General features: G+C 41.7%; 1 protein-coding gene across 3 annotated transcripts; it reads left to right on the top strand.

Moving 5' to 3' along the window:
- Positions 1-275: 275 nt before the first annotated feature.
- Positions 276-15,256, top strand: LOC131217465 (uncharacterized). 3 transcript variants are annotated; one of them, XM_058212402.1, is made up of 9 exons: positions 276-1,255; positions 4,807-4,995; positions 5,182-5,274; positions 5,362-5,544; positions 5,866-5,968; positions 6,590-6,775; positions 7,593-10,078; positions 13,460-14,067; positions 14,625-15,256. In XM_058212402.1, the coding sequence occupies exons 1-9, from the start codon at positions 1,025-1,027 to the stop codon at positions 14,641-14,643; spliced, it is 4,098 nt and encodes a 1,365-aa protein (XP_058068385.1). In that variant the 5' UTR covers positions 276-1,024; the 3' UTR covers positions 14,644-15,256. The 3 variants fall into 3 exon arrangements, with proteins under 3 accessions (XP_058068385.1, XP_058068387.1, XP_058068386.1); XM_058212403.1 differs by having other exon boundaries at positions 277-1,255; positions 14,603-15,256; XM_058212404.1 differs by lacking the exon at positions 6,590-6,775.
- Positions 15,257-15,793: the final 537 nt, after the last annotated feature.

Here is a 15,793-nt window from a genome sequence, read left to right as displayed (position 1 = left end):
TACACCGTCCAATCATGCATTTAAGTGGGCCCCATAAAGAGATGGAATGGAGAGAAAAATTACAGAAACAACCTTTCTAACACCCCAACTTTTGATAGAACACCACAGAAAAGGGTGCCCCATGTCTGCCAATCATGGCAATGTGTCCGCAATCTGCATGAGATGTGTATGTGTAATAAAAGATGGAGGGTGTAAATATCAGTTCGCAAAGGGAAACCAACTTCCATTAAACCTTAACAGAATACCGTAAAATACAGTAAACCCCCTTTTTTTTCTTTTTTCTTTTCCTTTTCCTTTTCCTCTCTCTCTCTCTCTCTCATCTCAAAATCCCCAATCCAAATCGCTCATTTCAACAGACCCATTGATAGAAATCGCAAACCACCGACCCTAACTTGTCTGAAAAATCGATTTTTTAACGGTTAGACGCTCCTTTCCCTCTCTCTCTCTCTCTCTCTCTCTCCGTTTTTTGTTTTTTGTTTTTGTTTTTTTCTTTTCTCGTTTATTTTTTTGTGATTTCTCTATAACTTTCGATACTGTTGATCTTAATCCCAAATGGGATTTTTTCATTTCTTAATTTGAGCCTGATTTGGTGATATCGGAGACGGTTCCGTTCTGATTCTAGGGTTTTCGACCGCTCGTCTTTTATTAGGTTTCTGGGTTTCATTGCTATCGTGTCGGGAATACCCAAAATCTGATTTTGTTGTAGTTTTATTGTCATTTGCAACGGACATCGAAGGAGAGGATTCGTTTCGGTCACTGGTATTGGAAATTCGGGTTTTCAGTGGAAAAGCTGGTTTGTGGATGGAAGGAGGGATTGGGTTTGTTTCAGACGGTCTTTGACGAGTGCCCATTCGAGGGCATTCGACAGGTTTTGATTTTTTTTCGGAGATTGTAGAGAAGGCCTTTTTACTCACAGCATTGGTTGCGTTGGTACGGTTTCTAGAAGGAGATTGTTGGAGAAGTGCTTTCGCGGAAGAGGGAGAGGCATTTGAGACAGTACGGGTTAGGTACGGGTTAGTCTTGCATGGGCGATCATGAAGGCTGGGCGCAGCCAAGCGGCCTACTGCCCAATGGCCTCTTGCCCTACGAAGCGGCCAGCGTGACCCAGGCCCTCGATGTGGAGAGATGGTCAAAAGCCGAGGAGAGGACAGCGGAGCTGATCGCCTGTATCCAGCCCAACCAACCATCCGAGGAGCGCAGGAATGCTGTCGCAGACTATGTGCAGCGGCTCATCACGAAGTGCTTCTCCTGTCAGGTGGGCCCCACCTGGGTGGCTTCTCTTTCTTTTGCTTTCCCATCATTTTTTTTCTTCCTATTTTTGCTCTCAGTGCCTTCTTTATGCTGTTGCTAAAATGATTTGGACTTGGACAGGACCTTCATAATCATATACATGCCGTAACGAGTAAAAGGAAGATGATTGCTTGACTGCATGGCGTCCGTATATTCTTTTTGTATTCCTGTCATTGGATAGTCACCGAAATGATTAAGTTGGGTTATTTCTGTTACATGGGTTTATTACAGGCAATTTTTTTTTTTCCTGGATTATTCCTTATATGCACAAGTCCACCCATTTGAGTAGGTATAATAGTTTGCTATAGGTTTCCAATCAATGAGAATTTGATGCAGGGCAGTGCTCTCATTCATGTCATTCTAGATTCTAAGCTTTGTTTGGTCCAAATAATGTTGGGACGACATAGAGATGGTACTATTTAACTACCTGTCGAGTTAGCTTTCCAATGGGCTCAAGATCATGCGGTCATGCCATGAATTGATATGGTTATGCCTAAATGACAAACATGGTATGGGGCTGCCATTAGAGTTAGGTTTTTTTTAGTCATGATTAAGAGAACCGGGATTATTGCTTGTTTCACTGAAACAGTTGGTTAACATTAGAATAATCTTGGGCCTCAGATGGCTATAGGATCTTGTTTTTGGTGTAAGTTGCATGGATTGATAGATAGATAGACTCTCTCTCTATCTATCTATCTCTATCCAAAAACCATTACTTAAAAAGACAACTATGATTGGTTATACCGATGATTCCTCTAAATGCTTAACTACAATAGTCTCGTGCCCAATGTATAGTTGGAAGAATCTTTACTTTTTTGGAAGATAGAATCTTCTACTTTGGTACTATCGAATCTCATATAAGTCTTTGGTGCTATAAATGTAAGATATGCCTTTTTTTGCATTTACCTTTTCCCCACCAACTTATTGATGCAACCAAACAGCCACACAAGCTGATTGATCAAGTTTAGGACTAGAGGACTGTTGAGCTTGCTCACAGTCTTGCATTCTTTTCTCTTTGTGGTTCACACTTCAATCCGGTGCATTGAGTATTATTGCAATTAGTTCATCTTTGATCTAGTTGCATCACTTCTGCTTCATGGTGTATCTATGATGTATTGTAGTCTCCATTGTCTTCAAGGAGTGGATACTACAATATTTCTCACTAATGCTGGTTCAAAATTGTAGTTTAGCTTCATGTTTCTAATGGATGTGGGTAGCACCATGGTTCTAAATAGTAAATATCAGTGTTGGAGGGCATATCAGCCTGGTGTAAACCGATAAGGTACGGGCATATCATATCCATAAGGCCTATATTGGATTGTATTGGTTGAATTTTTTAAGCCAAAAGTTAGTTTATAAATATAAGGAAATGGAAAAAAAAAAAAAAAGAAATTCAAGAATCTATCTTCTTGGTGTTGTGGATATGTACAAAATGGTGTATCAGACCATTTTTCGATAAGAATGTTGTTGGTTGACTTGATTTGTTGAGACTCAACCAAATGGTCTTAATTGAATGTAAATCAAGCTCAATTTCATGTTATAAGGCCCATTACATTGAAATGCAACACAGAGAAGAGGAAAACATGAAGAAAAGTGACATGTTTACACTTCTCTGATTTTTCGTATAATGGTCCATTTCATTTTGATTCGTCGGATCCCATTAAAATAAATTGTTTTGGTCCCGAAATAGGCCTAGATTTAGTCTAAAATGACTTTTTAAGCTTCCTCCAAGGTTGAAATAAAAGTAGGGGGATATGAGAGAAAATTGAAAAGTTTTTTTTTTTTTTTTTTGGGTTTTATGGCCGCATGGGCTCGTATCAACTCCATTTCAATGTTGATACGGCATATATCGGCCAATACAGCTCGATCCATACCATTTTTTAGGGGACAGGCTGATATGGACCCAAATCACGGATCATGTCAGGTCAATACGGATACCATATGGCTGTAACAATGGGTCGCACGGTTAATGGCCCAGTTCAAGGGATTCCCAAACCCAGCCATGTATTAAATGAGATAGATGCTCAAGCCTGAGTGCGATCTAATGGTCTCCTAGGTAAATGTGAAGCCCTTTCCATGCAGGGAGGGAAGTCTGAGCCCATGCGCTAGCTCAGGGTAAAGAGATGGTGGCTGGTTGTGGGGGGAGAAGAGAGGGCTGGTAGTTTTGTTTAAGGGAGTTCCATCTCCAAGCTGGACAGAAGTTGGAACTATGTGCTGAATGACTACAAAAAGCCTGTGGATGGAAGCTTGTTGGGTTGCCCAGGGTGGTTTTGTGTGGGAGGAATTGTGAGAGATGGCCTTGGTCGTACCATGCTCGTGATTCGGGTCCATCTGGGAGCTATTAAAACCAGATTGTAGGTGTCCCTATATGCCTTTTTATCCCGAGAAAGTATCAAAAGTTATTCTAAAGGTGCATTAGAGTGGGCATTGGGGGCTAATCCGTGCCCTTGGAAGCATCATTTCAGGAGAATCTAGATGAAAGGGCTGTCATATCCTTTCTGGCCTTTTACATTTGTTTAACCCAGTTCCTAGAGAGGCTCAGTGGTGAACTTGTTGGGCAAAGGCATTGAAAATCAGTCTTTGTTGGTAACATCTCATCATCGTCATCATCTAAGACTTATCCCAACTAATTGGAATTGGCTACATGAATCCTGTTATGCCATTCCTCTTTATCAAGAACCATGTCCTAGTTAAACCATTCCTATCCATACACAGATTGTTCCACAAATAGCAGATAGGAAAAGGTAAGGGCATGAAAGGGGGTGGAAAAGCAGATAAAGAGATTAAAGGTGTGTGGGTTTGCAAAACCTACTTTCCTCTAAACTTGCAGTGGAATGAATTGGATAAATGACCGTAAAGAACATTTTTAGAAAGCACAAGATTGACATAGTTGTGTTACCTCTTAATTGGCTAATATTGGGCTAGAGTTTTTGGCAAGAGAGTAGTTGAACCTTGAACCATAAATTTCTTGCAATGGAATAGTTTCAACTTTGTAAGAAACGGCTACAAATTTGAGCTGCTGCTTGAGAACCTTTGATGGTTTTTTCTTCCGCTTATCTGATGTTTTATCGCTTCAGTTCAATATGCTGTTTTGTAGATTTAGAACATTAATTACAGTTATGATAGCCAATTCTTTGCTTTCTGGATGTAGAATGTTTTTTTAAGGGGTAATGGTTTTGTATGGGTAGATAATGGTTTCCACTTTCAAATGTGGGATAAGAAAAGAATCTGAGGTGATTTAGTCTTTGGTGTTGGAATCCTACATGGCTTAGTTCCTCTAAATATTTGATCTTGTCTTTGTTTACTTCATTCCAGTATTCTACTGAGTTTTTTCTGAAGAATTTAAGGCTTAAATGACTTGATTTCTGGCATTCAAACATTTCCACTACTGCATGACAATTCCATCAATTCTCTTCTGCCTCGGCTTCTCCATCAGATTTCATGAGTTTGAGATACAAAAGTTCCACTCCTATTTCTTCAATCTTTCTTTTTCTTGGCGATCTTGATGATTTACAGGTTTTCACCTTTGGGTCAGTACCTCTCAAGACGTATCTACCTGATGGGGACATTGACTTAACAGCTTTCAGTAATGATCAAAATATGAAGGATACATGGGCACAGGAGGTCCGTGATGTTCTTGAGAAGGAAGAGAAGAGCGAGAATGCTGAATTCCGTGTAAAAGAAGTTCAGTACATTCAGGCCGAAGTACGTCTTTCCAGCACTACTAGTCTCCCAGTGTCTTTAAAGTTTGAACACAATATTTCTCATCCTCTTGATTTCTTGTTCCCATCCACATCATTTCTTTATCTCTCCAGTGTTCTGCAATTGGCATCTCCATCTGATCTTTTTCTACATGCTGATTTGCATCCCCTGTTTCACTTCTTTTTGCAGGTGAAAATCATAAAGTGCCTTGTTGAAAACATTGTGGTAGACATATCCTTTAACCAGCTCGGTGGGTTGTGTACCCTTTGTTTCCTCGAGGAGGTAAGCTGCTGGTTTTCCAATTGCATGGCCCTGGAGGCCTTGAACCTTTTCTTGTTTGCATCTAATACCCATGTCCATTCTTTGTAGGTTGACCATTTGATAAATCAAAATCATTTATTCAAGCGCAGCATCATACTGATTAAGGCCTGGTGTTACTACGAGAGCCGTATCTTGGGTGCCCATCACGGACTCATTTCTACTTACGCTCTGGAGACATTGGTTCTGTACATATTTCATGTTTTTAACAATTCCTTTGCCGGGCCACTTGAGGTACTACTAGTTTCATGATTTATAATGTCCGTATCCTTCATAGAATCATTATCATCATAATAGCCGTGTCCCAGCTATTTGGGATCAGCTTTACGAATCCTGTTTCACCAATCATCAAGATTGGTAACCGAAAAGGCTTGATAACAGCGGGCCACCTCAATCAACCTCCAACTTTACCCAGCTTGGGTCTTGCTAGCACGTTTCTATTTGGTGGAGTTTGTGGTTTCCTTCATGGAGTACCAATAAAAGAGAATGTTTTCCCTCGTAGAGTTGCATTTATTGAATTTTAAGTCTGAAAGTCTTTCTTGTGTACATGAGCAGGTCCTTTATCGTTTTCTGGAGTTCTTCAGTAACTTCGACTGGGACAACTTCTGCATTAGCCTTTGGGGTCCAGTTCCTATCAGTTCACTTCCGGATATGACAGGTATAATTGGGTTAATATATAGTGTTTCAATGGGCAAGGACTGAAACCCAAGCCTGACCCTGTATTTTTTCTTTTGCTATAGTGGCCCAAATGCATACGGCCTGCTAATGCATTTTTCCACGCACATAGATAGATAGATAGATAGATAGATAGATAGAGAGAGAGAGAGAGAGAGAGAGAGAGAGAGAGAGAGAGAGAGAGAGAGAGAGAGAGAGATGATCACTGGTGGGGCATAACAAAAGGAAACAGTTTCCACCCTTGATTTGCCACTCCCTTTGCGATGACCCACCAGTGTTTTGGATCAAGCTCAAATTTGGGCCCTGAGGGTTTCATGGGGTGCAGCATCACGTGGACCGTTAGGATTTTGTGCCCTTGACATGTGTGCAAAGGTGTGTGTGTGTGTTTGTGTCTATATAATTCGGCCTGAATTTTAGATATGGCCCGACCCACTCTAGGATTTTAGCTAAACATGACCAGTTTTGGGTCAGGTGCAATGGGGCAATGTGGGCCCTTTGGCACCGTTATTTATATGTTCATCTACTTGTTTTAATGATTAAGTGACCTCCTATGAAAAACACCAACTTATTCACTTTTTCCAATTTTGCTCAAAATTTCGTGCAGCTGAACCTCCTCGAAGGGATAGTGGAGAGCTATTGCTCAGCAAACTCTTTCTTGATGCTTGTAGCTCAGTATATGCAGTCTTCCCTGGTGGCCAAGAAAATCAGGGCCAGCCTTTTGTGTCTAAGCATTTCAATGTTATCGATCCTTTACGAACAAACAACAACCTTGGACGCAGTGTCAGTAAAGGTATCTTATTCTGCACTTTTATTAAATTCCCTGAAACACCCAACTTTCACTTAGGAATGGTGATTCTTATTTTCATTCTTTCAAGATCCATTAATAAGCCTACCTTGTATTTTGACTTTATTTATGTTGCACTATTTATTGTTGCAAGTGAATGAGGGATAGGGATTAGGGAAGCTTCCAACCTGTTGGAGCACAAGTTAACAGTCCACCCATCAGGAAACTTCCAACCTATTAAGTGCAAGCGACATCCCGCCCTTCGAATTGGTTGACCCCACAATGAGGATCACCTAGTGCAAAAAGCAGCCCTATCTACTCATCAAGTGGGCCACACCATGGAAAACAATGTCTAGCCATTGATAAATAGAAAAATACAAGTGTGCTCCACTATGAGTGGATGTAGCTGATTTTTGCACAAGGTGGTCCTGATCACAGGGCCCCAACCTGTTGGACGGGTTGGATGCCGCATGCATATGAAAAGTTCAAAGTTATCTTTTGAGTGGACCATAACTTATAGTCCAATTGGTTTTACTTGATGCCTCTGTGTGTGCGTGTGTGGACGGGTGTGCGTGCATCTGTGCGTAATGACCAACAGAGACACGTGGAGAGAGGGAGAGAGCCCAAGATCTGATGATCCTTGCCATCCTGGTCTCTTGTTCAACCACGAGTCAGACACACAGAATCACATGTAACTGTTTATGGGCATGCACTCTGCATGCGACTTTGGAATTCTTTCATGCGTCCATTTTTTTTTTTAATGCACCCCTTATCTGCCAGCCTGCATTTTCATCTTTCAGTTTCTTGTTTATGCTTTATTCAGGTAATTTCTTTAGGATACGCAGCGCCTTTGCATTTGGGGCAAAAAGGTTGGCCAGGTTACTTGAGTGTCCAAAAGAGAACCTAATTGCTGAAGTCAATCAGTTCTTCATGAACACTTGGGACAGGCATGGTAGTGGTCATCGTCCTGATGCTCCTAGCCCGGACCTCTGGCCTCCACAACCTTTGAATCCAGATCCCGTCGACATGTCTGCAAAGTTCAGGAACCAAACAGATACCAAAAAAAGGGGTGAAAATGTCAGATTACAAGGTGGTCATGCTGAGGGAGCTCATGTGTTCCATGGGATATCCCACCAACTTGCTAATACCACAAGCTATCCTCCTGAAAACATGTCTAGGACCAGTAACACGTCTGCAATTTCTCGTGCTCAGAGCCACAAGCATTACAACAACCAAACTGTGCATGCTGAGATGGGTCGGAAAAGTTCCCAGCCAGACCATTCAGTCCATGAATGCGGATTGCAGGGCAGGTACCACTTTGCAAGGACACACTCTAGTCCTGAGCTCACCGACACATTTGGCGAGGTTTCATCTCAAGGAAGGCATAACAGGGTGCCCGAAACAGGAAAGAGTGAGCTCGCTTCTGCAAGACAAGATCATGTTGGCAGAAGGAAGAACTTGGGGTCTGAAGTTTCGGCCAGTCACAGTTCAAGATCTTCGACTGAGGACCCATCATCTGTGAGGCACAGTTCGTCCCATCAGAGCCTTGATGCTGGTGCTGATTCAAACAGTGTTTCGAATAGTTATCATGATGATGCTGGCTTGTTGGGATCCATTGGGGAAGAACTCGCTTCCGTTTCCGAGACAATGGATATGCAACAGGAAGAACAAGATCTGGTCAATATGATGGCATCATCTCGAGTTGCTTGTTTCAATGGACCGGTTCAGTTGCCGTTGAATTTGGGTTCTTCTCATCTTCCTCTTCCGCTCTCACCGACAGTTCTAGCTTCAATGGGTTATGCTCAAAGAAGCATGGCGGGCATGGTTCCCCCGAATATTCCCTTGGTCGAACCTCCTTGGGGCTCAAACATGCAATTTCCCCATGGCATTGTTCCCACTTCATTACCTCATTATTTCCCCAGCGTTGGATTGACGTCAGGCCCCGATGAAATGGTTGAATCTGGTAATGAGAGCTCGGGTTTGACAGAAATAAACCAGGACGACAGTGATGGTTTTTGGCACGAACGGAATGGTGAGCCTGGCAGAGGGTTTGATCCTGATGGCGGAAGTTTTCAGACGTCACAGTTGGATGACCAGAACCAGTCGGCTCCAGGAGAATCCAACTTCATACCTTCTCGGATTGGTAATTCTGATGGTTCTTTTCCCAGAGGCCGTCCGCAGAAGTTTGCCAAAGAAAACAGAGGGATACCAAGGGAGGGCTCGAGTGATGCTTGTCAAAACAGCAAGGGAAATGATGTTTACTCCACAGACAGGAATTTGGATTTGAGGTTTTTGCCAGTAGCCCCATCTAGTTCTAGTTCTTCCAGAAGTAAACCAGCTTCTGAAAGTTCTTGGGATGGAGCATTGTCCACGAAGGTCTCCAAGTCGTCAAGGGACAAACGGGGAAGAAAATCTGCGCCCTTTGCAGTTCCTCCTGCTCATGCAAAAGCTAAGGGTGGGTGGCAGCACGAGGGGGCATCATCCGATCATGCTTCTTCTCAGGCAGATGATGACAACAGAGACTGGACCCCTCTTTCAATCAAGGGAACTGAGATGGTGGAACGAAGCACAGTACCCACATCTATGGCGCATGTTCGAAGCCACCCATTACCTGGCTATGAGCAAGCAGAAATAGGTGGATCAGATTCAGTGATACCCATCACCCCAATGCTTGTTGGTCCTGGTTCACGACAGAGGGTGATGGATAACTCTGGGGTGGTACCATTTGCTTTTTATCCCACGGGACCACCTGTTCCATTCTTAACAATGCTTCCTGTGTATAATTTTCCACCTGAGATGGGAAACTCTGATGGATCAACCAGCCACTGTGATAGGGATGATGGGCTGGATAACAGCCTCATAAACCAATCCGATCAGAACTTTGATTCAGCAGAAAGCATTAACCAGCTGGAGATTTTCACGAGTCCTCGTTCTATCAGAGGCGGTGCTTCTGTGGAGCCCAGTGAGGAGCACAAGTCCGATATTCTTAACAGCGACTTTGCGAGCCATTGGCAAAATCTGCAGTACGGGCGGTTCTGCCAAAACTCACGGAACCATGTGCCCGTGATGTATCCTTCACCTGTTATGGTGCCGCAGCTGTATCTACAAGGTCATTTCCCATGGGACGGTCCTGGCAGACCTCTTCCAGCTAATGTGAACCTCATCACTCAACTAATGAGCTACAGCCCACGTCTTGTTCCCGTCACACCTCTGCAGCATGGTTCTAATCAGCCAGCTGGCGTCTATCAGCGTTATGGAGATGAGGTCCCTAGATACCGTGGTGGTACGGGAACCTATTTGCCAAATCCTGTAAGATAATCTATCAGAATAATCTGTTACAATTTTTCTTTCAATGGTTTGGGGCAGTGTATTCAATAGCGCCCATAGCGTAGCGTTGCCATAGCGCTACGCAGCGTACCCAAATAGCGCAAATCCCCTGTAGCATACGCTACAGTGGTTGAAGCGTACGCTACAACTACGTAGCGTGTAGCGTACACTACTTTGCACAGTGTTTTTTTTTTTTTTTTTTTGAAGTTTTATGTATGTACAATGGTGTAAAACTCATATTATAAGAAAATCTTATAATGTAAAATTGAAACCAAAATTGCTTTATTGTTTTTAACTTAAAACAGTGGTGATTTCTTTATTAAAACATGTGTTGAACTCACAACATAAAGATTACTTGAAAACTTAAAAGAAAAGAGTTTGAAAGAGGGTTTTCGAAAACCCCTCTTTCAAACCCTAGCCTTCGACGCAACAACTCATTCACTTCTTCGAATCCATCGATCCAAAAGGCCATTGAAGAGGATTTTTTGGCCACTCATTAGAGCCTACAAGATAGTCTATTTGCAGTATGTTGAAGAACATTAGAGCTAAAACAAAGGAGAAATTAGATTTCCTCCTTTCTGCATCCGTAAGGCTACTTAGTTGCAAATTTCAGGTTTTTGATTGATTAAATCTCTTCTTTACCCTGTAAGAGATGTTCTTGTCCCTTAATGAGTTCTTTTTCATTTAGAATGAATATTTATTAGTTATTTTGGGATATTTTATTTTATTTTTCCAAAATGCTGGTTATCATGCGATATTTGTAGGATAGGGTTGGAATGTAATTTTTTCATTTTCTTTTCTTTTTTTAGGTGGTAGTAGGCACTGTTTTCTATGTTGTAGCCTACGTGGGGTCCACTGTAGGTTGTGTGGGTGTGGATATGCATTGTTTTCTATGGTGTGGCACACGTTGGGCTCACTGAGGTGTTCGTATGGGTGGATGTACATTGTTTTCTATGGTGTAGCCCAAGTGATTTGCTTATAAAGTTGTTGATGTGATAATTATTTGATTTGATTTATATATGTGGATTAGCTTTCGATAAATGATAATTAATAACTAGTTTGAGCATGCTTATAAGTTATACTAGAATTTTTTTTTTAAATTCTTTTATATTGTTTTCTTACTATTTATCATATTTTTTCTATTTTAAATTAAAAAATAGAAGTATCGCGTAGCTTACACTAAACTCTATAGAGGGCTGAATGCTATGCCACACGCTACTGCTATTTAAAACACTGGTTTGGGGTGCATTTGGTTGCACCAAGTATTATGATATTTGATGCAACCAAACACACCCTTCAACATTCTGGATTCTGTTACTATGAATTTTTATTTTATTTTATTATTTTTTAAGTAGCCAAGTTCCTCTTTCTTTTTCCTGGTATAACGAAAGAGGTCTCAAGTCCAACCAGTTGGACGACGAGTTAGGTCCACGCAGTGGACTTCCAACGTAATAAGAGCATGTGACCTCCAATCCTCCTAATAGGTTGGCCCAACCATCAGGATCACTTTGTGCAAAATCAACCCCATGTACTCATTGAGTGACACCATAAAAACAATGTGTAGCCATTAATAAATGGCGAAATACAAGTGTAGCCCACTTGACGAGTAGATGTGGCTGATTTTTGCCCAAGGTTATACTTGTTATGGGGCCAACCTGTTGGAGGGGTTGGATGTCGTAGACACATGAAAGGTTGGAAGTTATTAACTGGGTGGACCATAACTTATGGTCCAACCGGTATCCTTCAAAAAAAAAAAAAACTTATAGTTTAACTGGTTGGACTTGAGACCTTCTCATAAGAGAAATACAATTTGTTCTTACAGGATATATGGGACTCAAAGGATTTATGGCCTTGCGAGTTTCCATGAAATACATGATTATGTGCCGTGTACTTACACATGGGATTGGTCGCCTCCTTTAACCAAATGTCATGAAATTTCATGTTATTTCTAATTGGTCGCCTCCTTTAACCAAATGTCATGAAATTTCATGTTATTTCTAATTATCATGAGGTTATATGGGACTCAAAAGATTTATGGCCTTGCAAGTTTCCATGACATGCATGATTATGTACTGTGTACTTATGCATGGGATTGGTTGCCTCCTTTAACCAAATGTCATGAAATTTCCTGTTATTTCTAATTATCATGAAATTTCATTATGTTTGGCGCAACAAAACATGCCCCTTAATATTCTGGTTTTTGTTACTAGGAATTTTTTTTTAAAAATTTTGCCAATTCTTCTTGCTTTTTCATGGAATAACAGAAATAAAACACAATCCCTTCTTTGGCACTATGGGACTCAAAAGGATTCATGGTTTTACCAGTTTCCATGATAAAAGGTGACTGTGCAGGTGCGCGCATAGACATGGAATTGGTGGTCTCTTTTAACCAATATGAAATTTCATGATATTTCAAACTGTCATGAAATTTCATTATTTTTGGTGCAACCAATTGTGCCCTTCAATATTCTGGATTTTCTTTGATGCGGCATCCCATGAAACCCCCAGGGACCAATTTTCACCTTGATGTAAAAGTCTGGTGGGCCATAGCAAAGAGAGATGCAAATCAAGGGAGGAAACTGTTTTATTTTTCCATGGCCCACCAAAGTTTTGGATCGAAGTAAAAGTTGGGTCCTAGGGATTTCATGGGATGCTGCATTACATGGACCATTCAGATTTTGGACTCACATCACGTATGACGAGTTCTCAAAAAGTTCTCACGAGAATTCGTGAGAACTAGTGTGCAGCTCGCGCGCGCGCGCACATAGAGAGAGAGAGAGAGAGAGAGAGAGAGAGAGAGAGAGAGAGAGAGAGAGAATGCTCACCTGTGCACCTTCTTACGTGAGCACCCGTTCGCACCTTTGCACATGTGTCATGGGCACAAAATCTGAATGGTCCATGTGATGCGCCACCGTTTGAAACCTCACCAGCCGAACTTTCAGTCCGATACAGAACTCTGGTGGGCCATGGCAAAAGGAAACATTTTCCTCCATTGATTTGCATTTCTCTTTGCTATGGCCCACCAGAGTTTTGTATCGGGCTGAAAGTTGGGCTTGTGAGGTTTCAAGGGGTGCTGCATCACGTGGACCGTTCAGATTCTGTGCCCATGACATGTGTGCAAAGGTGCGCAAGTGAGCATTCACACACACACACACACACACACACATATATATTGTTTTGTTTTTGAAAGAAATAGCCAAATTCCTCTTGCTTTTCATGTAATAATACAAATTATTCTTTGACACTGGGAATCAAAAGATTTATTGTATTGTTGGCTTCCATGATATAAAAATTTGTGCACCATGTTTATACACATGAGATTGGTAGCCTCTTTTAACAGCTGGTTTCTGTTTGAATTTTCAGAAGGTTTCTTTCAGAGACCGACAGTCTTCAAGTACCAGAAACCACAGAGGGAGTTACAACTACGACCGGCATGACCATGGTGAGAGAGAATGGAACTGGAACATGAACCCGAAATCACGAGCTTTAGGCCGTGGCCACAGTCGCAGCCAAGCTGAGAAGCCAAGCTCAAGGCCTGACCGACTGGCTGCCACCGAAAGCCGGGTTGACAGGCAGTGGGACTCTTTCAGGCACGAGCCATTTGCCACGTACCAGGCACAACCTCAGAATGGTCCATTCAGCTCGGCCAACTCCATGCAAAGCTCAGCCAGCATGGCGTACAGCATGTATCCATTTCCAGCTGTGAATACAAATGGCATCTCTCCAAATGGACATACCATTCCTTCTGTTGTCATGCTGTATTCATATGATAACAATATTGGTTATGCTTCACCAACTGAGCAGCTCGAGTTTGGGTCTCTTGGACCTGTGCATTCGGGTGTGAATGAAGCATCGCAGCTCGGTGACAGCAGGCCAGCAAGGAGTGTGTATGAGCAGAGACGCAGCACCTACCGGGGAGGTTCTCCTGCACGCTCATCGCCAGATCAGCCCTCTTCGCCACAACTCCGAAGGTATTAGTTTTATTCATTTTAAGCTGTTGATTGGGTACTTAAGTAAATGAGAAATTAGTAAATGAGAAATTACTTGCACGATGTCAGGTATGTTTGGATGTTCAGTCAAATTGTTCGTTGTAATTCATTTCAATAAAGAGTAAATGATTGAAGTGGGGCTAATGAATTACTAGCCCGCAATTGCAATTACTATAGTTTCAAGTTGGATTTGAAATGGATGGAGTAGCAAACAAGGGCATGGATTTTAGACTCAGCGACTCGGGCCGATTCATCCAGTCTCGAGTTGCTGCTCACCCATGTCAGGGGTGAATTGTCCTGACTTGGGTGAGTAGATTCGTTGTCTCAAACCAGATCGGGTCTGCCCGAGTCCGCATCAACTCGGACGAGTTGCATCCACCTCATCCGAGTGGTCAATCTACAAAGGTATCACCAGATGACGCCTCCCCACTTTGGTTGCTTGTTTTCTTTTTTCCTTAAATTTCTGCACAATCTTCTTTGGGATTGCTAGTGATGCTGTTGATTTATATCTTAACAGGGGGATTTGATTATTTTGCCAGATCGGTGACAACCCAGTAGAATTGTCAGTTGCAAGACGAGGATTTCCTGCCTTTGTTATTTGCCAGACCAGAGAGTCAATTGCAGCGGCAACAACACTAAACATCCCTATCACCAAGCCTTTCCATTCAACCCTCATTCTTAAACCGATCCGGGTCTTTTTTTTCTTCAGTGCTCTCTGTATATTTTCTCATGTAGTAGTGTAGTGGTTGTATGTACACTACAAAGTTTTTAACTTACCCATTTTACAAGGGTACAGCAGATGGGGGAGAAGATGGTCTCATTATCTAGCCTTTGGGGGGAGATTTTTTCTGTCATTAACTTCATTGGTCAAGATAGTTTCTCTCATATTCAGCATTTCCAACTTTGTTACGAAATCATTCTGTTAGGGCTCATTTTCACTGTACTAGGGCTTTGATTCATCAGTTCAGTAGGGCTTTCAGTTCCTTTTCTCATCAGTTCTTTGTTGACTGTTTGTAATGTAGCATATTATTGTCAAAGATACACTTAGATAAGAAAAAATCCAGTTGTTCCACAGTGGCATTGTATTATTAACCCTCCCACAAGATTTTTGTATTACGTTTCGATTCTATGATGATGAAATAGAACACTGCCGCAATGAAAGTTTTTCCCATCCTGGAATCCTCTGGTTTCCAGTGATGATTGGAACGGGCTGTTTGCTTGCTTGGAATGTTTGGATTATTTTCAGTTTTATCATATGATGGCGCTGCCGTGCATTCCTCTTTAGGATGCCCCTTTGAAGTTCTCTCTTTTTTATTCTCTAAGGGCCTGTTTGGGTGCCAATCGGTTCAATTCATTTTAGCGTACTTATGTATTAGAGATCATGCTGTTAGTTATCGAGATTATAATCCTTGCCAAAAAGTGATATGATATCTTATGCATAACTAGGACTAACTACAATGAGATGAACTCTTCTTCTTCTTTTTTTAAGTGGCACCCTAATGGGCCATAAGCAAATATTTAGAACTGCATTTTTTACCATATGATTGATGTGTTAAAGAGCTACTTATATCTGTTTTGCCAGATGATGAAAAAGCCTGTTTGCTGTACTTGAATTGCAATATTTAGTTTAATGAAGTGAAAATAACCATATAGTAATTTCATGGTCATTCCCATTGACTCTATGCTCCAAATTGTGATTTCATCACTT

Source organism: Magnolia sinica, chromosome 10 (assembly GCF_029962835.1).
Source record: "Magnolia sinica isolate HGM2019 chromosome 10, MsV1, whole genome shotgun sequence".
Taxonomy (NCBI): Eukaryota; Viridiplantae; Streptophyta; class Magnoliopsida; order Magnoliales; family Magnoliaceae; genus Magnolia; species Magnolia sinica.
This window is presented reverse-complemented; position numbering and strand designations above follow the sequence as displayed.